The sequence below is a fragment of the Sus scrofa genome, chromosome 8 (genome assembly GCF_000003025.6).
Source record: "Sus scrofa isolate TJ Tabasco breed Duroc chromosome 8, Sscrofa11.1, whole genome shotgun sequence".
NCBI classification, from domain to species: Eukaryota; Metazoa; Chordata; class Mammalia; order Artiodactyla; family Suidae; genus Sus; species Sus scrofa.
The window spans coordinates 30,787,102-30,813,412 of NC_010450.4; the positions used below are offsets into that span (position 1 = coordinate 30,787,102).

Sequence of the window (26,311 nt, forward strand, 5' to 3'; positions counted from 1 at the left end):
CACTGACCCCAGGATTCCAGGGAAGAAGTAACAGTAGTTTTGTTTCTGTTTTTGTTTTTCGGAGTTTTTTTGACCCAGCCTGCAGCATGGGTAAGTTCCTGAGCCAGGAAATCAGACCTGAGCCACAGCAGTGACAAGGCCAGATCCTTAACCCCCTGGGAACTCCTAAAAGTAGATTCAGATTTCCCCATGTAACCAGGATGGTCATGGAAAGTTCCTTAGATGGGTTAGTTTCAGAACTGCAGGGACAACATGGTATGAGTAGAATAAATGTTTTTCTTCATTGGGGAAAAAGACAGAAAACAGATTAAAAGAATACTAGAGTCTTGGCACAGAGATCTCATGCCGGGGGAAATGCAGAATTTAGGGAGTTCTTGCTGTGGTGCAGCAGACAAAGGATCTGGCATTGTCTCTGCAGTGGCTTGGGTCGCTGCTGAGGTGTGGGTTTGATACCCAGCCCAAGGCAGTAGGTTAAGGATCTGGCATTGCTGCAGCTGTGGCATAGGTCTCAACTGTGGCTTGGACTGGATCCCTGGCCCAGGAACTTCCATATGCTGCAAGTATGGCCAAAAAGAAAAAAAAAAAAAAAAAAAAAAAAAGTCTCTTAGGATATCTGGGAAGTCTAGTATAGAACCTTAGCTGTCAAAGGATGTAGGAAAAACATACATCAAGGAAAAGATTCTAATGACAAAAAGCAAATAAATGGAACTTCTATGAGAAATCTTACCTTGGTAAAATTCTTCAGGAAAAAAAAAAAAATCATAAAAAAAACAAGGTCTCTCTTTGGAGCTATCAAAATGTACCAGAAGATGTGGTATATATATTTACTAAACCATAAAAAAGAACAAAATAATGACATTTGCAGAAACATAGATGGACCCAGAGGTTATCAATATAAGTTAAGTAAGGGAGTTCCCATAGTGGCGCAGTGGAAACAAATCCAACTAGGAACCATGAGGTTGTGGGTTCGATCCCTGGCCTTGCTCAGTGGGTTAAGGATCCAGCATTGCCCTGAGCTGTGGTGTAGGCCAGCAGCTGTAGTTCCAGTTCAGAATCTAGCCTGGGAACCTCCATACGCCATGAGTGCGGCCCTAAAAACCAAAAAAAAAGGGAAGTAAATCAGAGAAAGACAAATATCCTATGGTATCACTTATATGTGGAATCTAAAAAAATCTGATACAAAAGAACTTTTAAAACAGAAACCCACAGATTTCAAAACCAAACTTATGGGTACCATAGGGGAAACCATGGCAGGGAGGGAGGAGTTAGGAAGATGGGAATAACATATACACACAACTGTATAAAACAGGTAATTAACAAGAACCTAATGAATAGCACAGGGAAATCTACTCATCAGTAATAACCTAAATAGAAAAAAGAATGGATGTGTGTGTGGGTATGTGTATACATATATCTAATTCACTTTGCTATACACCTGAACCTAATACAACATTGCAAGTCAACTATACTCCAATAAAATTTCTTTTAAAAAGTATCTGCTATGGATGTTTGTGTTTCCCCTACCTCTCCAAATTCATATGTTGAAGCCATAATCCCTAACTTGATGGAATTGGGGGTGGTGTGGGAGCCTTTGGGAGGTGATAAGGTCTAGATGAGGTTGTGAAAGTGGAGCCACAAGATGCATGCAAGCTCTGTGTTCACAGCAGCACTATTCACAATAGGCAAGATATGGAAACAACCTAAATATCCATCAACATTGGAAAACTACTCAGCCATAAAGAAGAACAAAATAATGCCATTCACAACAACATGGGTGCAGGTTGAGATTATCATACTAAATGAAGTAAGTCAGAAAGAGAGATACAAATACCATATGATATCACTTACATGTGGCATCTAAAATACAGCACAAATGAATCTACCTACAAAACAAACATACTCATCCACATAGAGAATAGACTTACGGTTGTCAATGGGGAAGGGAATGAGATGGACTGGGAGCTTGGGGTTAGTAGGTGTAAACTATTACATTTAGAATGGGTAAGCAACAAGGTCTACCATGTAGCACAGGGAACTATATCCAATCTCCTGGGATAGACCATGATGGAAAATAGTATTTTAAAAAATGTGTGTGTGTATATATATATATATATATACACATACACACACACACACACACACACACATGAGTTAATCAAAAATAACTCAAAATAAAGATCTGAAATTATAAAAATTCTAGAAGAAAACATAGGTGGTAAGCTCCTTGACATAAGACTTGGTGATGAGTTTTTGGATCTAACTCCAAAAAACGAAAACAACAAAAGCAAAAACAAATATGTGGGATTACATCAAGCTAAAAAACGTCTGCAGGAGTTCCTGTCGTGGCTCATTGGTTAACGAATCTGAATAGGAACCATGAGGTTGGGGATTCGATCCCTGGCCTGGCTCAGTGGGTTAAGGATCCGGCACTGCCGTGAGCTGTGGTGTAGGTCGAAGACTCGGCTCAGATCCTGCATTGCTGTGGCTCTGGCATAGGCCAGCAGCTACAGCTCCGATTGGATCCCGAGCCTGGGAACCTCCATATGCCGAGGGAGCAGCCCAAGAAATGGCAAAAAGACAAAAAAAAAAAACCCAACAAAACTTCTGCATAGTAAAGGAAACCATCATCAAAATGAAAAGGCAACTTACTGAATGGGAAGAGATATTTGCAAGTCATATATCAGATAAGAGGTTAATATCCAAAAATATATAAAGAACTCATATAAGTCAGTAGCCAAAAAAAACCCCCAACCAAATCTGATTTAAAAATAGGCATAGGATCCATTTGTCTTTCAAAAGCAGACATACAGATGGCCAAGAGGTACACAAAAAGATGCTCAACATTACTAATTATCAGGGAAATGCAAATCAAAACCACAATAAGTTAGCACCTCACACCTGTTAGAATGACTATTATGAAAAATACAAGAAATATCACTAATTATTAGAGAAATGCAAATCAAAACTACAATGAGGTATCACCTCATACCTGTCAGAACGGCTAGCATCAAAAAGAACAAATGGTGAGGATGTAGAGCAAAGAGGGAACCCTCCTACATTATTGGTGGGAATGTAAATTAGTATGACCACTATGGCAAAGAGTATGGGGGTTCCTTAAAAAACTAAAAGCAGAACTACCATATGACCCAACAATCCCACTCCTAGGCATATGTCTGGAAAAAACCATAATCCAAAAAGATACATGCACCCCAATGCTCACTGCAGCACTATTTACAATAGCCAAGGCATGGAAGCAATCTAAATGGCCATCAAGAGTGGAATGGATAAAGAAGATGTACATACATACAATGGAATATTAGCCATAAAAATAATGAAATAGTACCATTTGCAGCAACATGGATGGACCTAAGATTACCATAACCAAGTGAAGTTAAACAAAGACAAACATTATGTGATATCACTTATGCATGGAATCTAAAAAAAAAATGATACAAATGAACCTATTTACAAAACAGAAACAGACTCACAGACTTTGAAAACAAACTTATGATTACCAAAGGGGAAAGTTGGCGAGGGCAGGGTTTGGGAGTTTGGGGATTGGCATATGCACACTATTGTATGTGGAATGGATGGTCAGGAGTGACCTGCTACAGAGCAAACAGAACTCTACTCAATATTCTGTGATAACCTTTGGAAGAAAAGAACCTGAAAAAGAATGGATATGTATGTATGCGTAACTGCATCACTTTGTTTTACAGCAGAAATTACAACATTGTAAATCAACTACACCTCAATAATTTTTTTTTTTTGTCTTTTTAGGGCTGCACCCATGGCATATGGAGGTTCCCAGGCTAGGGGTCTAATCAGAGCTGTTGCCGCCAGCCTGCACTACAGCCACAGCAACATAGGATCCTTAACCCACTGAGCAAGGGGATCAAACCCGCATCTTCATGGATACTCGTGGGATTCGTTTCCGCTGAGGTGCAACAGGAACCCGAATATTTTGCTTATTTACCAAATACTTTCTCCCTGTCCAATAAATTTAATTATGCTTTAACTGGCTTGAATTAAAAAAAAAAAAGACAAGAGATAAGTGTTGGCAAGGATGTGGAGAGGAGGGAATCTTTGAGCAGTGTTGGGAGAAATGTAAATTGGTGTAGTCACTTAAGCAAACAACACGGAGGTTCCTCAAAAAATTACAAATAGAGCTGTTGTATGATCCAGCAATTTCACTTCTAGGTACTTACCTGAAAGCAAAAACACTAATTTGAGAAGATACATATTCAGTACAGCATTATTTTCAACAGCCAAGATACAGAAATAACCTAAATGTCTGCTGATGGATAAATGGATAAAGATAGTGTGTGTGTGTGTGTGTGTGTGTGTGTGTGTGTAGCTGCATGTGTGTATACACATACAATGGAATTATTATTCAGCTTTTAAAAAGAAAAAAAAATTGCCTTTTGCAACAACCTGGATAGACTTTGAGGGAATTATGCTAAGAGAAACAAATATGATCTCATTCATATGTGGAATTTAAAACAACAACAGATCAAGCTCAAAGATACAGAGAACAGACTGGTGGTTGCTAGGGGCAGGGAGTTGGGGAATAAGCGAAAAGGTTGAAGGTCAAACGTATAAACTTCTAGTTATTAAAGTCGTGAGGACATAATGTACAGCACAGTGACTACAGTTAATACCATATTGCATATTTGAAAGTTGCTGAGAGTAGATCTTAAAAGGTCTCATCACTAGAAAAAAATTTTAACTGTATGGTGACAAGTGTTACCTAGACTTATTATGGTGATCATTTCCCAATATATATATAAATTGTACACCTGAAATTAATGTTATTTGTCAATTATATCTCAATTTTTTAAAAAGGTGGTCTACTGCCCCTCCTCTTGAAGCTGAGCAAGGCTTAGTAATGCTTCCACCAAAATACAGCAGAAATGTTGCAAGCGACTTCTTAGCCAAGTCATAAACAGTATCCAGCTGCTATCTGGTTCTGTCCCTCACTCATCCTCTCTTGGGATGGATCCTCGCCCTTGGAACCAAGCCACTGTGCTCTGAGGAAGCGAAGCAGCCACATGAAAGGCCATATGAAGGTGTTCGAGCTGAGAGTGCTGGGTGGGGTTTCAACCACCAGCCAGCATCAACTGCGAGAGTGAGAGAGCAGGCCTCCAGATGCTTTCTGCTCCCAGCCTCTCAGTCTTCCAGCTAACAACTCAGACGTTATACAGTAGACAAGTCATCTCCACTGTGCTCTGTATAAACTCCAGACACACAGTTCTTTCAACTTAATTAAAAAGTTGTTTTATGCCACCAAATTTTGTGGGTAATTTATTATACAGCCATAATAATAGGAATATAAAAGAAACTGTGAATAGCTTATAATCAGTAAAGTGGCAATGAGAGGCTGGGGAACATAGGGAGATATTTACTTTTCCCTTTCTACCTTAGCACTGCTTGGATTTTGTGCAATGAGGACAGGCAACAGTTACTTTATCTTTTCTATAAAACACAACCTCACTTTGGTGAAAATAAAGGAAAACCAGAAAGCCAGAAGGGGGAGCTCTTACACAATACCACTCGATGTCAATTAACAGACCTAAGAGAAGCACCATCAATTACAGGCTCCAACAGGAAAAAATGTGCACTGCATCTCCTGCAAGAACTTGACTACCCCAGCAATTCAGCCAATGAGAAAACATTATCACCCTGAACTCTCTTTTCTCCAATTGGCTTTTGTTCAAAACAACCCCTCTAGCTTCCTCCTTTTTCTTTGTTTGTTGGTCTTGCCTACGGTTTTGTTTTTGTTTTTTTTTTTTTTTGTCTTTTTGCTATTTCTTGGGCCGCTCCCGCGGCATATGGAGGTTCCCAGGCTAGGGGTCAAGTCGGAGCTGTAGCCACCAGCCTACGCCAGAGCCACAGCAACGCGGGATCCGAGCCGCATCTGCAACCTACACCACAGCTCACAGCAACGCCGGATCGTTAACCCACTGAGCAAGGGCAGGGACCAAACCCGCAACCTCATGGTTCCTAGTCAGATTCGTTAACCACTGCGCCACGACGGGAACTCCATTGCCTACGGTTTTTGCTGTGGCTTGCTTGTCCTGAACTACAATTCTTTGTTATTCCCAAATAAATCCATTTTTACTGGTAAAATCAGTGACTCTCTTACTTTCAAGGTCAACAGTTCCTAGCTGGTAAAATCAATTGTATCAGTAATCACACAAGGACTATCTACTCTTCTAGTGCCTAGATGTTATTGATAAAAAGTATTAAGACTTGAAAGAAGGACATTGACTAAAATGTCCTTTATTGACTAAAATAAAAAACCAAAAGTTAACCATATGACCAAAATGGCTTTGGAGCAACACAGAAAATACTATTATTAAACTGGGGCAAAAAACATATAACATAGTATCTAAATGTTTGTTAGAAGGATCTGGGAAGGTGCATACCAAATTCATTGAGGGAAGCAGAAATACGGCAGATATAGTTTAGTCTTGTTTTTAATGTACTGATTGTTTTTGAAAGAATATTAATGTATTATTTATACTAGTAATTAGACATTTTACAAAACTATAAATTAATAGGAAAAGATCCCAGCAATAGATATATTTGCTGGGCAGAGAAGTTTCTCAAGAAACTTTTCAAGCATACATCTTCCAGGAAAAGGCCAATAATAGATCTTACTTAATGTGACTTATTTAAGTATAGCAGACATTAGCCACAATTTACAAGGCCTTCAGCCCTGTAAAGGAAATCTGACCAATGATCTCCCAGATCAGATGCTTGTAGTACTTTAATATGGAAACAAATTTAAGTAAATTAAAGATGCAGGCATTTCAGTTATACTATTCAGATTAGAGCTGAAAATACAGAGCTCAACACACAAACAAAAAATGGATTATCTGCATTCCAAATCTTAGGTTACAACAGAGAACAAGAGAAACACAAGGCCTAATCTAAGTTCACATTTCTAAATCCATCTGTTTTCTCTTTCTGAAACTCCTAAAATAAACAGAAGAAACTGTATACCAAGAAAGAGCCAGTCAAGAACAGGAGGAGGAGGTAGCAAGAAAGCAGAAAAGAATAAAAACAGAATTTTTCTGCAAAGGGCTTCAATGAGAAATGAAAAAGCCCCTCTCCAGGCCATCTTTATGGCTGCAAGGAAATATGAGTGATTAAATAAAAACTCAAAACAACTAGATGTATTAGTTACAAGGAAATACCTCCTTTTTAAAAAAGAGAAAACTGGAGTTCCTGTTATGGCTCAGTGGTTAACAAACCGAACAGCATCCATGAGGACACAGGTTCGATCTCTGACCTTGCTCAAAGGGTTAAGGACCCAGCGTTGCCATGAGCTGTGGTGTAGGTTGCAGACAGGGCTCGGATCCTGTGTTGCTGTGGCTGTGGTGTAGGCCAGCGGCTGTGGCTCGGAATGCACCCCTGGCAACCTCCATATGCTGCGGGTGTAGCCCTAAAAAGACAAAAAATAAAATTAAAGTAAAACAAAATAAAATAGAAAAAAACTAACCTCAGAGAAGACACACACAAAAAAACTATACAACTTAAAAGAATGATTTATAACTAGATCATAATTTTGTGTTGGCATCTTTCTACATATGAAGTAGCATCTTTCTCTGACCTAAGTAAAAATCCATTATTTATCAATGGGAATACTCCCCTGTTAAATCAAGTAATGAAACAATTATATATAACATAATAAAGATACTTGATCTTAATTGAAAAGGTCTCACTGTATATTCTTACCCAATTCTTTTTTTTTTTTTTTTCCTTTTCCATTCGTGCCTGTGGCATATGGAATTTCCAGGGCCAGGGACTGAATCTGAGCAGCAGCCACAGCTATGCCACAGCTGCAGCCAACACCAGATCCTCAGCCCACTGTGCCACAGCAGGAACTCCCTTGTTCACCTCTTTAACTCTTATTAGTCTATCTAATAAGTTAAGCATTAAAATTCTAATTAGAATATTAAGTAGGATAGAAAAATGTCTGTAATGTCAGATAATGCCTCCATTTTCTAATGTTTCTGAACAATCTTGAAACAAACAATCTGGCAAACACAAAGCCTGGCAAACAAAATCTGGCAAAGTACATACCTGGCAAAATACATCCGCATTAAGAACCGTCTAATACTTGTGTAACCTAAGGATGCAGTTAAATCACTGAAGGAGACATTTGCCAATAGAATAAGTAAAGCTTTGTCATGAGCACCACAAAATGGGCATTCTTTGTATTGCAGTCTTATCAACCTTAACTGAAACAGTGTTTACAATATATAATTTAAAACACTCCTATAATAATACAGTCAGAGATATAATCATTTGCTTTAAAAATCCATATTGCAGGAGTTCTCTTGTGTTAAAGCAGATTCCAAGAGTTCCCGTCATGGCTTAGTGGTTAACGAATCCGACTAGGAACCAAGAGGTTGCAGGTTTGATCCCTGGCCTTGCTCAGTGGGTTAGAGATCCGGCGTTGCTGTGAGCTGTGGTGTAGGTCGCAGACGCGGCTCGGATCTGGCATTGCTGTGGCTCTGGTGTAGGCCGGTGGCTACAGCTCTGATTGGACCCCTAGCCTGGGAACCTCCATATGCAGCGGGAGCGGCCCAAGAAATGGCAAAGAAAAAAAAAAGAAAGCAGATTCCAGCACAGTCATTGCAGAGGCTTGGATCACTGCTGTGGCATGGGTTCAATCTCTCACCCAGGAATTTCTACATGCTGCGGGTGCGGGAGGGGAATGACATAAAAAGTCCATAGTGCAGATATACAATTAAATGAAAAGCAGATTTACATTCTTTGTACTAGTACAGCTTAGCAGTTAATCAAAATTTACATAGCACTGATGAGGCATTAGGAAAGAGTTTGAATTGCTGTTTATGTCAATTTGAGCCTTAGGAAACACATAAGTTTCATATATATATGTCATACTCAGGGCATGTGAAAGTTTCTGCACCAGAGGCTGGACCTGTGCCACAGCAGTGAATGGGGCTATTGCAGTGACAACACCAGATCCTTAACTTGCTGTGCCACAAGGGAACACCTATATACATATTTTTTAACATGAGGAAAAATTCCACCAACTTAGAAATCAACACTTGAGAAGACAGTCTCATTAAAATTACTTTAGGAGTTCCCATCGTGGTGCAGTGGTTAACGAATCCGACTAGGAACCATGAGGTTGTGGGTTCGGTCCCTGCCCTTGCTCAGTGGGTTAACGATCCGGCGTTGCCGTGAGCTGTGGTGTATGTCGCAGACGCGGCTTGGATCCCGTGTTGCTGTGGCTCTGGCGTAGGCCAGTGGCTACAGCTCCGATTCGACCCCTAGCCTGGGAACCTCCATATGCCGCGGGAGCGGCCCAAAGAAATAGCAAAAAGACAAAAAAATAAAATAAAATTACTTTAAAAAGCTAACATGGTAGAATATGTTTTCTTTGCACATTATATAACAGTGCATTCAAAAATTTTATTCCTCAGTGAAAAATGCCTGTAATTACTAAGTTCTGTATGTATACTGTTTATAATGCCTTTCAATATGCTTACAAATATTTATTTTTGAGTTAATTATTTGAATAAGTAAGATATCCAGGTTTTTTGTTTGTTTGTTTTGTCTTTTTGACATTTTCTTGGGCCGCTCCTGTGGCACATGGAGGTTCCCAGGCTAGGGGTCCAATCAGAGCTGTAGCCACTGGCCTATGCCGGAGCCACAGCAACGTGGGATCGAGCCGAGTCTGCAACCTACACCACAGCTCACGGCAACACCGGATCCTTAACCCACTGAGCAAGGCCAGGGATCGAACCCGCAATCTCTTGGTTCCTAGTCGGATTCGTTAACTACCGAGCCACAACAGGAACTCCCACATAGTTTTAAAAGGTAAAGATACAGTGAAGAGGCTCTCTCCCACTGCTTTCTCCTATCCCTCTACCGCTCTCTTGATTGCAAATACAGTGATTTTTAGGGTACCTGAAGGAAACCCATAGGGAGCAGGGTAGATCTTCATACTAAAGAAACAGCACAGGGCTTGGTGCAAAGTGCCAAGCTTGAATGTGCCTCTGCCACTCTCTGGTCACCTCCAGAGAAAGGGAAAGTGACTGAACCTCACTGTACCTTAGTGTCCTCATTTGTAAAAGAAGGACCAACACCAGAGGTTTTCTATGTGCTTAAAATAGCGCCAAACTCTCCCCAATATAACCATTGTTATGAGTCTGAGATATATTCCTGGGAACCTCTTCTATGCATTTAAAATGGGTTCCTGACCTACACATGCTCTAAACTTAACCTGCAAAGGCATCTATCATGAGCATTTCTCAGCTACTTCTAAAATATGCTTTTTTTATTTCCAACAGTTTTGCATTGTCTGTTTGGGAGAATGCAAACGACTGTATCTTTTGTCAGTTTATTCTATCTTTTGATGGATTCTATCTTTTATCAGTTAATTCCTGTGTTCAAAGGTTTTGGCTTTGAATTATATTTTGTCTGAGATTAAAGGGTATCATATTCCTTGAATAATGCTATTTGCAGTAACATGGGTGGACCTAGGGATATCACACTATGTGAAGTCAGAAAGAAAAAGACAAATGCTATGATATCACTTATATGTGGAATCTAAAACATGGCACAAATGAACTTATCCATTAAACAGAAACAGACTCACGAAGAACAGACTTATGGTTGCCAAGCAGAGTACGGTGGGGGAAGGATAGATTGGGAGTTTAGGTAGCAGAGGCAAACTACTATATACAGGATAGACAAAGAACAAAGTCCTGGAGTTCCCACTGTGGCTCAGAGGGTTAAGGACCCAACATTGCCTCTGTGAGGATGTGGGTTTGATCCCTGGCCTCATTCAGTCGGTTAAGGATTTGGTGTTGCCGTGGCTGTGGCACAGGCCCCCGATGCAGCTCTGATTCGACGAGCCCTGGCCCAGGAACTTCCATATGCCACAGGTGTGGCTGTAAAAAAAAAAAAAAAAAAAATCAACAAGATCCTACTGCATAGCACAGGAAACTATATTTAATATCTGTGATAAACTACAATGGAAAACATATGAAAATGAATGTATATATGTATAACTAAATCATTTTGCTGTAGAGCAGAAATTAACACAAGAATGTAAATCAACTATACTTCAATACACTTTTTTTAAAAAGAATATCACATTCTTATGGGACAGTCTTTTCCCTATTCTTTTTATCACTTACCTGATATTTTGTTTTCAGCATCTCTCTCCCTTGTAAATAGTACTTAAAAATTCTGATCTGTCTCGTTTATTTAATAGAGGATAATCTACTAACACATAACATTTTACTTAATGTTTTTTATTACTACGCTTCTTTCATCTTTTCCTTTTTTTGCTTTTTTTTTGCTTTTTTTTGCTTTTTTTTTTTTTGCTTTTTAGGGCTGCACCCAAGGCATATGGAAGTTCCCAGACTAGGGGTTGAATAGGAGCTACAGCTGCTGGCCTAAGCCATAGACACAGTCACAGCAACTCAGGAGCTAAAGCCATGTCTGCAACCTACACCACAGCTCACGGCAACATCGGATCCCCAACCCACTGAGCAAGGTCAGGGATTGAACCTGCATCCTCATGGATTCTAGTTGGATTCTTTCCTGCTGCGCCACAATGGGAACTCCCACTGCTTTCTTCTTGCCTGCCTTCAGCTTATTTGGCTTTGCTTTTTTAAAACCCTAATTCTCCTCCCATTCAAAGGCTTTCAAATGTGAGAGTACTAGGAAGCTGGATACCTTAGAAGCAGACCTTTGGTTGTTGTGCTTGACTTGCCATCCCCCCTAACTTTCAAATGGCCTACCGCACATTCACATTATTGAAAAATCTGAGCCTACAATCTAAGTCCATTGCAAAGAAAAACATGAAGCATTTTTTGGATGATTTTGTTCAACACTGAATTATCAAGGAATTTAACTGTAGTTTCCCAGTTAAATCACAGCAAGATTATATATAGTTTTGTCTTACAACTTTACCAAGAATATGGTGAACTTGAAACTTCACCATTTTAAAAAACCATGTTGCCAGTGGTACGTTAAGACTAACATTAACATACTTGTATTAGTCCACATTTATCGCTAGCTATACATTCATAAAGACTTTTCATATTAGAAGGATCTATTTCATCTTGCCTTCTAATGTAGCTCTACCTTCAAACACACTGTAGTCCTCTTATCTTCTTCAACTTGTTTTTTTTTGTTCATATTTACTAATAATGAAGGACTAGGTCGAGTGAGCAGTTAGGGAATACAAACAAGTTCCCTTATCAAGGACGCATGCAGGCAGGCTAGAAAACTTCTTAACGCTCCAAGCAGGGAAGGCTTCATTCTAAGGTTTACTGGTGCATTTCATTCCTGGACCAGGCATTCTTTTTCCTTCCTACTTTACATCTACTCTGAGAGGTTTGGGGTTATCTTGGCTTCCCTCTTAATCCTTAACCCCATTTAGGAGCCCTACCATGAATATCTTCCATTTTGCTTTAAAATGGAAGTAATCTGGAGTTCTTGTTGTGCACAGCAGAAACGAATCCACCTAGGAACTATGGTTCCCAGGTTCGATCCCTGGCCTCGCTCAGTGGGTTAAGGATCAGGCGTTGCCAGGAGCTGTGGTGTAGGTCTCAGACGCAGCTCGGATCTGGCATTGCTGTGGCTGTGGTGTAGGCCTGCAGCTATAGCTCCGATTAGACCCCTAGCCTGGGAATCTCCATATGTCACGGGTGTAGCCCTAATAAGACAAAAAGACAAAAAAAGAAGAAAAAAAAAAAAAAAAAAAAGCAGTACTCCTGGTTTTAGCCTGGTAGCAAAGGCTTTAGTCGATTACTTCATAGTACATAGAGGGGAAAAGATGCACAACTTAGCCAGTTATCCAAAAGAGCCACAACTCCTCTTTGTATCCATTAGCGTAGAAGTCTTTTGCTCTTTGTTTTAATTTGTATTAGTCATTCATGTATACAATTTAAACACTTCTATAAGTTTGTTCTCCAAAAACACAGTTTCTCATCCTTTCCTATTTTCCCTTCCACAGAGCCAACCATTTTTTTTCTTTTCTTTTTTGCTTTTTAGGGCTGCACTGGCGGCATATGGAGGTTCCCAGGCTAGGGGTCAAATCAGAGCTACAGCTGCTGGTCTACACCACAGCCACAGCAATGCCAGATCCCAGCTGCGTTGACGACCTATATCACAGCTCATGGCAAGGTCGGATCCTTAACCCACTGAGCAAGGCCAGGGACCAAACCCACAACCTCATGGTTACTGGTCGGATTTGTTTCCTGTGCGCCACAAAGGGAACTCCAGAAGCAACCATTTCAACTTTTAGCTGATTATCTTAGTAGTTATATCTCCGTGTCTTTATTTATAACTATATATAATATTATACAGCAACTTAAGTATATTTGCTCTAATACTATAAAATACTATAACATAAATACTGTAAATATATTTTAATATAATATAAACTACTAAATATATAAATACTGTAATATAAATATTATAGTAGCAAATTATTGCTACTTCTTGATTTTTTCCAGTATGAATGCATCAGTACAGAAGATGAAGAGCTAGTTCTCTTTCTTTCCCTGACCCCACCTCATAGGTACACCTTTTCCATCCTCTAATAACAACTGCATCATAAATCTGTTTAGTTCAATAGTCAGTTTTAACATGATTACAACTATATATATGCTCTTCAGAACTTAGCCATGTAGTAAACTATAATTACTTCTTTTTTGTACTATTTTCTGTGTTTCCTTGGTAATTTTTTCCCATTTACTTGTTTTTCTATGACTTTTCACCATTTGCTTTCAGTCATCCCGATCGCAAAGTAACTACACTCACCAGATATTCTACCAATATCTACAATATACGCACCAGATCTTTTACCAATTCATCTTTCTGAAAAAGTCGTCGAGCTGTGTAACCCCCTCCCAACTAAACCAGCTGTCTTGTGGCCCTGGTATGCAGCTACCACCCTAGGATGTCCCTTCACCATCACCCTAGAAATGACTTGTACCTATTTCATGTTCTAGATCCCCTGCTTTTCTATTCCAAATCTTGTCTTTCTTGGTTTATGCCTACATTTTGGTGAAAACCATTCATCTTGGGAGTTCCCACCGTGGCTCAGTGGTTAACAAATCCAACTAGGAACCATGAGGTTTCAGGCTCCATCCCTGGCCTTGCTCAGTGGGCTGAGAGCTGTAGTGTAGGTCGCAGATGCGGCTTGGACCCCGAGTTGCTATGGCTCTGGTGTACGCCAGTAGCTACAGCTCCTATTCGACCCCTAGCCTGGAAACCTCCATATGCTTCAGGAGCGACCCAAGAAATGGTAAAAAGACAAAAAAAAAAGTTTATCTTCTAGTAACTATCTAAGAAAGGGTACATGAGATAAATTTTTTTTCCTTTTATTCCCGGCCCTTGGCATATGGAATCCAGGCCAGGGATTAGATCTGAGTGACATTTGCAATCTAAGCTGCGGCTGTGGCAACACCAGATTTTTAACCCACTGTTCTGGACCAGGGATCTAACCTGCAAGCTGGCACTCCAGAGACTCCGCCAATCCCACTGCACCACAGCAGAAACTCCAAAGTTTTTGAAGACTCTCCTACCTGCTGGTTTGGTTGGATATAGAATGATGGATTAGTAATAATTTCCCTTCAGAGTTTAAAGTCACTGTGTCAGAGCCTTGCAGTTTTGCTGTTCAAACATCTCAAGTCATTTAGACTCTTGATCCTTTGTATGTGACCTGTATTTTCCAAAATCGGCAAGAAGACCAGAACTGTTAGAACAAAGTGAACAAAGGGAAACCAGTGGGGTGGAGGGGGACAGATGAGGCAGAGTGAAAAAAATCCAAAATTTATGTGGCCTGAGTGTCATGGGGAGCTACTGCAAATTTTTGAGAAAAGGAGGAATTTATTTATTATTATTATTATTATTATTTTTTAATGGCTGCACCCGTGGCATGTGGAAGTTCTCTGGCCAGAGACTGAATTCAAGCCTCAACTGCAACCTCTACCAGGACTACGGCAACACTGGATCCTTTAACCCACTGCACAGGGCTGGGGATGGAATTTGCCTGTCCACAGTGACCTAGGCCGCTGCAGTTGGATACTTAACCCACTGCACTACAGCAGGAACTCCAGGAACTTTTATTTTTTTTCCCCTGGTTTTCTGGCTGCGCCTACAGCATGTGGAAGTTCCCAGGCCAGGGATGGAACCCATGTCACAGAAGTGACAATGCCAGACACTTAACCCACTGAGCCACACAGAACTCCACAAAAGGAGGAATGTTACCTTACTTACTATAAATAGATCACTTCAGCTGTTGCAATGAAACTAAACTTGAAAAGAACACAGCATTGGCAAGAGGACAGAAGCAAGGAGACTGACAAGGAGGCTAATATCAATAATTGAGGTAAGAGATGATGGATGGTAGGTTAGATCAGGGAGTTGCATTACAGGTGTGAGAAATGGCTGGACTCTTGAGAGAGAGAGATAGAGAGAGAGAGAGAAAGAATGAAACAGTCAGAGAGAGATTTTGAGGCTGTACCCGTGGCATAGGGAGGTTCCCAGGCTATGGGTTGAATCAGAGCTGTAGCATCTGCAACCTATACCACAGCTCACGGCAACGCCAGATCCTTAACCCACTGAGCAAGACCAGGGATTGAACCTTCGTCCTCATGGATACTAGTCAGATTTATTTCCACTGAGCCACGATGGGAACTCTGGGGTATATATTTTTAAGGCTGAGCCAGAGGTATTGTTTCTACATTAGCTATGGGGTTAAAAAATTACTCAAAAGTTGTTGCTTGAGCAACCAGAATAATGGAGTGGAAGACAGACGCGTAAGGTCGGGGACAAGATTAGAAGTTCAGTTATGTACGTATCAAGAATAAAATGTCTCCTATTTGTCCAAATGGAAGTGTTGCACCAACAGTTGGATATACAATGTCTGGAATTCAGGAGCAGCAGCATCTTGGCTGGGCTAGTTTTGCAGCATGGGCTCATTTTGGCATTTAAATTTCCTTTGATCCTATTCATTTTCCATGCCAGGCTGCCCAATGTGAGCCATATAACTTTTTTAATATGTCCTTTTCTGCTTAAATCAGCTAGAACGTCTATTACTCATAATGAAGAACCTTAACTGATGTCATGACTAAATCAGGGAAAGAAATTAGTTTTAAATTGTGTATGAACAGAACTTTATTAAAATGGAAAGGAACAAATAGTCAAATCTTAACTGCTCTTAAGTTGAATATATCCCTTGGCAAGGCCTGCCTATTTCCACAAAATAGTCAAAACAAAACTACAGCCCAGCATACAACTAATGAGGTAGCCATAAATAATCATTAAAGTCTTGGGAGTTCTCTTGTGGCATATAGGTTAAGATCCAGCATTGTTGCTGCTATGGCACTGGTTCAGTCCTTGGTGCAGGAACTTTCACATGTGGCAGTGTAGACAAAAAAAAAAAAAAAAAAAAAACCCAAAAAACCCAAAACACAAATAATCATCAAATTTTGAAGTTTCCCCAGGTTTTTACCTGCATTAGCACTTTAAATTCCCAGGAATCAAGAACACTCTAAACTACGAGAAAACCCAATTTTATTTTATTTCATTTTGCTTTTTTAGGGCCACACCCACAGCATATGGAGGTTCCCAGGCTAGGGGTTGAATCGGAGCTACAGTTGCTGACCTACACCACAGCCACAGCAACGCCAGACACAGCTCACCACAACACTGGATCCTCAACTCACTGAGCGAGGCCAGGGATCGAACCCGCAACCTCATGGTTCCTAGTCGGATTCGTTTCCTCTGCGCCATGATGAGAACTCCAAGAAAACCCAATTTTACTATGTGAGGTCAATAATTATAAAAATCCCAAACTATAAATTAATGAGATGTTACTCTATTACAAATATGAATTGAACATCCATTTTTAAAAAGATGAGAATAACTCTCCGCCCTGTCGTTATATTATAACAGCATTATTATATCTATGAATTTCCTGAGTATGCAGATATCTAAATTCTGATAGTTATAATTAATATAGAAAAATTATATCCTCAGATAAATTGCTTTTAAAATATAGGCTGTGGAGTTAGGAGTTCCACAGAGTAATAAGATAACAGGTTCTGAGGAAAAAGATTCTCTGAAGTATAAGAGTAGACAATAGCATAAGAGATGGAAAAGTCTAGTGTATTATAAAAGAATACTGATGATATTTAAATGAAAAAAATGATAGTTTTTGGTAGATAATCTTTTTCTGATTATAAGATTTATTATTATAGAAAACACAGGAAACTATAAAAGATGCCTCACCCCATATTCTGCAATCCAAAAATAAGCACTCTTAACATTTTGGTGTATTCTCTTCTAGTCTTTTTCCTATATATGGGGGTGTGTTTGTTGTACACAAAAGGAAGATCATACTAAATGCGACGTAGGTATCTCAATTTTGCTTTTTGGAGTTCCCATCATGGTGCAGCAGAAATGAATCTGACTAGGAACCATGAGGTTGCAGGTTCAATCCCTGGCCTCGCTCAGTGGGTTAAGGATCCAGCGTTGCCGTGGGCTGTGATGTAGGTCACAGACATGGCTCCGGATCTGCCACTGCTGTGACTGTGGCTGTGGCTGGCAGCTGTAGCTCTGATTAGACCCCTAGACTGGGACGCTCCATATACTGCAAGTGCAGCCCTAAAAATAAAAAACAAAAAACAAAAATAAATTTTTTGCTTTTTTAGGACACCACTTACAGTACACGGAAGTTCTCAGGCTAGGGGTCGAATTGGAGCTACAGCTACTGGCCTACACCACAGCCACAGCAATGCCAGATGCGAGCTATGTCTTCAATCTACACCACAGCTCACAGCAATGCCAGATCCTTAAACAACTGAACAAGGCCAAGGATCAAACTTGCATCCTCATGGATACTAGTTGGGTTCATTACTGCTAAGCTACACAGGAACTCTAACAACTATTTTAAATCTGTATAAGATTATGTCATATGAATTTCCATGACATAACCACTGCACTAGCTGACATTTAGGTTGCTTAAAACTTTTTACTACTAATAAATAATGCTATAGTAAATAGTTTTATCCATAAATCTTCGAAATTCCGAATTTAGAGACTGTATTTCAAAAGATACTTCTTCAGAAAAAAGATGTTTAGAAAGGGGAGTTCCCCTTGTGGCGCAGCGGAAACGAATCCGACTAGGAACCATGAGGTTGCGGGTTTGATCCCTGGCTTTGCTCAGTGGGTTAAGGATCTGGCATTGCTGGGAGCTGTGGTATAGTGGCAGATGCAACTCAGGTCTGGTGCTGCTATGGCTGTGGTGTAGGCTGGCAGCTGTAACTGTGATTGGACCCCTAGCCTGGGAACCTCCATGCGCCGCAGGTGAGGCCCTAAAAAGAAAAAAAAAAAATGTTTAGAAGGCACTTAAATATCAACAAAGCAGATATGATCCAAAATGCTGCTTGATTCTGAATTTAAATAAAAGAAAAAGAAATACACATGAAATAAAAATTAAAAATCACAGTTCAATTCAAACATTTGTCAAACTTAACCAGCAAGTTTCCTTAATGAATCAAATGAATTTCTCTTCCCTCTGCAATCTCCAGAACTACTATCAGCACGTTCTACACAAGATCACCCATTAGTAATTTATACTGTGTGAAATATGCAGCATACAGTAAAAAACATAGACTCTTAAAGGATATGCAATAATCTAAAGTCTATTTTCACATAATTGTGAAGTACTTCAACCAAAATTGCTATAACTAATGTCCCATTAAGCATGAATTAATGTGCCCATTAAAAAAAAAAAAGGAGCTCCCGCCATAGCACAGTAGGTTAAGAATCCAACTGCCTCACCTTGGGTTGCTGCAGAGATGTGGGTTTCACCCCCGCCCAACACAGTGGGTTAAAGAATCTGGCATTGCTGCAGTAGGTTACAGCTATGGCGAAGATTCGAGTGCCAGCCTGGGAACTTCCATATGCCCAGGATGTGGCCAAAGAAGAAAAAAAAAAAAAAAAAAAATGTACAGAGAATCATAAAATGTATGGCTTATTTTTAGTCATCTCTTAAAAAATAATAAAGCTAATAGAATAAAGCATGATACTGTTAAAAAATAAAAAATACTACACTTAAAAAATGAAACATGGTAGTAACCCTTACTCAAAACTAATATCTCCCTGGCATCACTCAGTGGGTTAAGGATCCAGGGTTGCCATGAACCATGGTGTAGGTCCAGATGTGGCTCTGCTGATCTGGCATTGCTGTGGCTGTGGTACAGACTGGCAGCTATAGCTGCAATTTGATCCCTTGCCTAGGAATTTCCATATGCCGAAGGTGGGGCCGTAAAAAGACACAAAAAAAAAAAAAATCTCCTGGGAAATTTTACCACAGTTAAATTGTATTTTTTTTATGCCCATACCCACAGCGTATGGTAGCTCCCAGGCCAGGGACTGAATCTGAGCCACAGCTGTGACCTATACTGCAGACACAGCAATGTCAGATCCTTTAATTAACTCACTGTGCCAGGCTGGGGATGGAACCCATACCTTCGCAGTGACCTGAGTCACTGCAGTTGGATTCTTAACCCATTGCACCCAGCAGAAACTCCTATGAGACTATCTTTTTATTCCGAAAAAACATCCCAGTAATTTGGAAAAAAATTTTGCCTATGTTTGATTGAATTAACACATTAAAAACTCTCAGTTCTAACCTCATAAACAGGAGAAAATATTTTTTAAACTATTCTTTCCTCAAATTAATCTATTTTTACCTCAAGTCATCAGAGATATGAAATTCCTATTATATTTCAATATTCTATTTCTTTTTTTTTTTTTTTTTTTTTTTTGTCTTTTCTAAGGCCACTCCCGGCATACGGAGGTTCCCAGGCTAGGAGTCTAATTGGAGCTGTACCCCTGGCCTACACCAGAGCCACAGCAATGCCAGATCTGAGCCGCATCTGCGACCTACACCACAGCTCACAGCAACGCTGGATCCTTAACCCACTGAGCGAGGTCAGGGATCGAACCTGCAACCTCATGGTTCCTAGTCAGATTCGTTAACCACTGAGCCCTGATGGGAACTCCGTCAATATCCTATTTCTAAATAGTCTGATTTCATTTATAAGTTCTCAGGTTATTGCCATTCCTCCAGGGCATTTTTAAGAACCTAAAGTCCTAGTATAGACTGAGTCTCAAAGAAATGTCATTCACAATCAACCCACTTCTGATCACTGCATACAGACACTGAGTGAGCAGAAAACCTAGGAGTTCCTCCAAGGCTCAGTGGGTTAAGGATCTAGCTTTGTCGCGGCCGTGACTCTGGTCTCTGCTGTGATGCGTGTTTAACTCCTGGCCTGGGAAATTCCACATGCTGTGGGCCTAGCCAAAAAGAAAAAAATAACCTGCTTATTCACTATCAACAATTGAAATATGTCAGCAAATGTTTGTACCTGCCTTTATTAACTGGTCTATAATAAAACTAAACCCCAGTACAAGAGTAATTTAAAACAACAAAATGTTGTTATAGTATGTAAGATAATAATAACACACAGTTGACCCTTGAACAATGAGGGCGTTAGGGATGTCAACCCTTCACACAGGTGAAAATCCCCAAGTGATTTATAGTCCGCCCTCTGCATACTGTTCCTCCACATAAGCAGTTCTACATCCTTGGATTCAACCAAAGGCAGATTGTACAGAACTATAGTATTTATCTACTCTTGAAAAAAATCCACATATAATCCTTCAGATTCAAACCTGTGCTGTTCAAAGGTCAACTGCATTTTATTGTTAATAATGGTCAAATCTCTCCTCTTGTACATAAAAAGTATAAAGTATGATATATAAACAGCCCTGTATTTAAACTTATAGACTCTGAAAGTCTTTAAAAACCTATAATTTCAATCTCATTATACTCAATTAAATAAAACTATCCAAAGTCTTTTGTTCAGAAATTTACCTCTGTCACTAATTCATCTGAATTTGGAAATGATCTATACAGAGATTTTCATCATGCTGTTTGTTGGAGTAGGAAGTGTGACTTCACAGCAGTTTATTAGCTAAACAAGCTCTGTTTAGCCAAAAACTATACTCATTAAAAAGGTCTGGGAGGTCCCCCAGCTCAGCGGTTAACAAACCCGACTAGCATCCATGAAACACAGGTTTGATCCCCAGCCTCGATCAGTGGGTTAAGGATTTGGTGTTGCTGTGAGCTGTGGTGTAGGTCACAAACGTGGCTTGGATCCTGAGCTGCGGTGGCTCTGGTGTAGGCCAGTGGCTACAGTTCCAGTTGGACTCCTAGCCTAGGAACCTCCATATGCTGTGGATGTGGCCCTAAAAGACAAAAAGAGCAAAAAAAAAAAAACCCAAAAAAACAACGTCTGTACACAAATGTGTGTTACGGACCCATGATGGTGAATTCTGCCAACATAAATCTATCATACATGAAGATAGCAATCTGCTTGTATCTTTAATAAAAGAACTGCGGGTAGGAGTTCCCATTATGGCACAGTGGAAATGAATCTGACTAGGAACCAAGAGGTGGTGGGTTCGGTCCCTGGCCTCACTCAGTGAGTTAAGGATCCTGCGTTGCTGTGGCCCTGGTGCAGGCTGGCAGCTGCAGCTCCGATTCGACCCCTAGCCTGGGAATTTCCATATGCTGCGAGTGTGGCCCTAAAAAAAAAGAACTGCTGGCAAGCATTTTAGCCATTATGACTTAACCAATGTGGAATTTCAATTATAAAATAATTTTTAGTGCCCATCAGATGAACCTCTTCCAATAACCGCCATTCTCCCAAAAACAAGACAGAGTGGGTACAGTTCAGTTCTGAATAGGACTGTTCTGTTCATCTCACCAGATTGATCAGCCTTCTCATCGCATGTTCATGAGAGCAAACACATTCACAGGGATCGAATCCACCTTCTGCCATGATTACCCAGCTTGATTTAACTTGACTGTTTAAATCTAGGAGGAAGGAAAAAATATCGTAAGACTACGATTCAGAGTTACTCTTTCTCTTGAGCTATGAAAAATTCATATATGTATAGATTCATAATAGTTCTCTTAAGCTTAGTTCATATTTATTAATGACATATCTATGAATTTATTACCAATCTTATATGAATTATGAATCTATACAAATGATCTATACAAAAGTAAAACCACTTCTACTATCAGACTGATTTTCCATAAATGCAAATGCCTTCAGATACTCTATACTGGCCCCACTTGTGAAAGTGATGATACTAGAACCCTACCTAACCCTTTAAATCTGTTAAGTCTGATTAATTACCTAATCCTTTAACTCTGTTAGCCTCAGTACTACTACAGAATGAAGTCCTCCCTAAGTGATGGTATTTAGAGGTAGGGTCTTTGGGAGGTAATTAGGTCATGAGAGTGAAGCCCTTATAATTGGGGTGAGTGTCCTTAAAGAAGAAACAATATAGCTCTCTTTAACATGTGAAGACAGAGCAAGAAGGCATCCATCTAAAAGCCAGAAAGAGGGTCCTCACCAGACACTGAATCTGTCAGCACTTTGATCAGAGGCCTAGTGGAATCCACAACTATGAGAAACAAATGGTTGTTTTACGATCGCTATTCTACTGCTATTTGACTATTGCAGCCCAAGCTGACTATCACAACTTTGCAGCTTTTATCCTACCAAGAAAATATTTGTAAATCATTTCTATCCTCTCAAAGAAAAAAATGAGTTATGTAAAATGACACCAATGTGGGGTGGGGCAGGATCCTATTAATTAACATGAGTTAACATAACAATAGCCAGGAAACAGCTAGGAAGATCTTGAAAAACAAGAGTAACAAGTAACCAGAGGGAGTACTACTGATATTTTTTAAGACTGAACAAACAATGGTACTCATAAGTTAAAGGAACTTCATTTGAAAAATATTTAGCACCTCTGCTAGGCATCAGCAACATAAAAGTGAGCAAAAACTTAGTCCTCACCTAACAGGGCTCACATTCTATTGGTGGAGACAGACAATAATCTGAATATTTAAGGAGTTCCTGTCCTGGTGCAGCAAAAAACGAATCTGACTAGGTTGTAGGTTTGATCCCTGGCCTCGCTCAGTGGGTTAAGGATCCGGCGTTGCCGTGAGATGTTGTGGAGGTCGCAGACGAGGCTCGGATCTGGCGTTGCTGTGGCCTGGCTCCAATGAGGCCCCTAGCCTGGGAACCTCCATATGAGGCAGGTGAGGCCCTAAAAAGATCCCCCCCCCAAAAAAACAAACCTGAATATTTAAAACTAATAAGTACAAACTTTTGAGTACTATAAAAGATAAATGGACCAGAAGACTGAAAAGGACAACATACAGAAAATATTTGTAAATCATTTATCTAAAAATGGTTTAACAGCCAGACTAAACAAGGAATGCCTCTAACTCAATAACAAAACAACTCAATTTAAAAACGGACAAAGAGGAGTTCCTGTCATGGTACAGCAAAAGATGAATCCAACTAGGAACCATGAGGTTTCGGGCTCAATTCCTGGCCTTGCTCAGTGGGTTAAGGATCTGGCATTGCTGAGAGCTTTGGTGTAGGTCGCAGACGCGGATCGGATCTGGCATGGCTTTGGCTGTGGCATAGGCCAGCAGCTGTAGCTCTGATTAGACCCGCTAGCCTGGGAAGCTCCATATGCTGCAGGCACGGCCCTTTTAAAAAGACAAAAGGCAAAAAAAATTAAAAATGGACAAAGGACTTGAACAGACATTTCTCCAAAGATAGTCAATAAGGATATGAAAAAATGTTCAATGTCATTAGTTATTAGTGAAATACAAATCAAAACCACAATGAGATACCATTTCATATCTATTAGGGTGACTACAATAAAAAATGGAAATAAATGATGTGGAGAAATCAGAAACCTCCAATATGGCTCCTCTGGAAAACAATCTGATGGGTCCTCAAATTAAACATGAGAATTATCAGTGACTCAGCTAATCCACTTCGAGGTGTTTATCTTCAAAGATGTGAAAACAGACTCCAACAGATACTCAGACACTAAATGTTTATAAGAGTATAATTCGCAATAGCCAAAAAGTGAAAACAACCCAGGTGTCTATTAACTGATGGATGGTTAAACAAAAGGTGGTATATACATACAATAGAACATCACTTGGTCATAAAAAGTAATGAAGTTCTGACATATAGATGAACCTTGAAAATATTATGCTAAGTGAAATAAGCAGACACAAAAGGACTAGTTATATGAAATCTCCAGAACAGGCAAATTCACACAGACAGAAAGTAGAATGATGGCTGCCAAGACCTGGGGGAGACTGAATGCGAGTTACTGCTTAACTCAGTAGAGTATGTTTGCTATGATAAAGTTTTATTTTATTTTATTTATTTTTATTTTTATTTTTTTGTCTTTTGTCTTTTTTGTTGTTGTTTTGTTGTTGTTGTTGTTGCTATTTCTTGGGCCGCTCCCACGGCATATGGAGGTTCCCAGGCTAGGGGTTGAATCGGAGCTGGAGCCACCGGCCTTCGCCAGAGCCACAGCAACGCAGGATCCGAGACACATCTGCAACCTACACCACAGCTCACGGCAACGCCGGATCTTTTAACCCACTGAGCAAGGGCAGGGACCGAACCCGCAACCTCATGGTTCCTAGTCGGATTCGTTAACCACTGCGCCACAACGGGAACTCCTGATAAAGTTTTAGAAGTAGATAGTAGTGGCGTTTCTGTCTTGGCTTAGTGGTAATGGACCCAACTAGTATCCATGAGATGTGGGTTCAATCCCTGGCCCGGTTCAATGGGTTAAGACTCTGGCGTTGCCAAGAGCTGCGGTGTAGGTCACAGATGTGGCCTGGAATTGGTATTGCTGTGGCTGTGGTGTAGGCCAGTGGCCTCAGCTCCAATTTAACCCTTAGCCTGGGAACCTCCACATGCCGCAGAAGTGGCCCTAAAAAGCAAAGATAGTAGAGACGGTTGCACAACACTGTGAATGTAATGCCAATAGACTGGACACTTTATAAAAAAAATGACTGGAGTTCCCATTGTGGCTCAGTGGAAACAAATCTGACTAGCATCCATGAGAATGCAGGTTCAATCCCTGGCCCTGCTCAGTGGGTTATGGATCCTGTGTTGCTGTGGCTGTGGCGTAGGATTCAACCCCTAGCCTGGGAACCTCTACATGCCGCCGGTACAGCCCTAAAATGACCAAAAAAAAAAAGTTACAATGGCAAAATTTGCTATGTATATTTCGCCACAATTAAAAAAAAATCATTGTGGTTACAAAGGACTAGGAAGCTTGGGGAGAAATGGGGAGTGACTGCTAACTGGTAGAGGCTTTCTCTTCAGGTGAAGAAAATGTTCTTAAGTTGGTTATGGTGATGGTCACATGACTCCACAAATATATGAAAAACCACTGGATTGCACACTTTAAGTAGTGTACTGTGTAGTATGTGAATTATATTTCAATAAAGTTGTTAATTAAAAAAAAAAGATAAATGATGCCTGGAAAGCATACACAGGTTCTAGACTTATCTAGGGAATCAGGAAGATTTTACGTTAGCTGAGTTGAAAGCGGGAGGACATACGGGACTAGGGCAGGGCAAGGGGCGGGGGGGGAGGCACAGGGATTGAGGGCTGGAGGCACTCTAGACACAAAGGAAAGAGCAGTGTGAAGACCCTGCAGTGAGTAAGAGCACGGCCCAATGAAGGGACTGAAGGCTGTGAGGTGCTGGAATCCAGACAGCAAGGATGGTCTGAAATAAGACCGAGAGGTTAAGGCGCCAGGCCCCACAGGGTCTTCTAGGCCATGTGAGATTAAGTCTTCATCCAAAGAGTAATGTGAAGTCCACAAGGGCTGTACGCCTGAGTGCTTTCAAAAGGTCACCTAGGTCACACTATGGAAAACTGATAGCAGAGAACCTAGAATCAACAGAGAGCCTAGTCAAAATGCTCTTTCAATGACACCCATTATAGAAACACATAGGTTGATGGTAGCACATCAAATCACTGGGGGTGACGCAAGTTATTCTACAAATGGTGTTGGGGCTAGCTGACTCCCTATTCTCATTCCTTATTCCAAAACAAATTCAAATGCATGAGTGATTTAACTTTCTAAAATGAGGCCACACACAACTCCTTTAAGCATTTCTTATAGTGAATATGTACCTATGTATTAAAACTTGTAAAATATAGAAAAAATTTAACCTAAAAAGTCACAAATGTGTAACTACAAGAAGACTACTGGGATATGTGTAGCAGAACAGAAATATAGGAAACTATAAAGGACAAATAATTCTGACAATCAAAAATATTATCAGTTTCTATAAGCCAAAAATATA

At 40.2% G+C, this 26,311-nt stretch overlaps 1 protein-coding gene across 1 annotated transcript in view; it reads right to left on the reverse strand.

Moving 5' to 3' along the window:
* Positions 1 to 26,311, reverse strand: part of SMIM14 (small integral membrane protein 14) — a 75,000-nt gene that overhangs the window by 21,685 nt on the left and 27,004 nt on the right. Inside the window, exon 2 of the mRNA XM_021101115.1 lies at positions 21,852 to 21,961. Coding sequence (XP_020956774.1) covers positions 21,852 to 21,926 — 75 coding nt within the window. The 5' untranslated portion in view covers positions 21,927 to 21,961. The remainder of the gene's footprint in view (positions 1 to 21,851; positions 21,962 to 26,311) is intronic.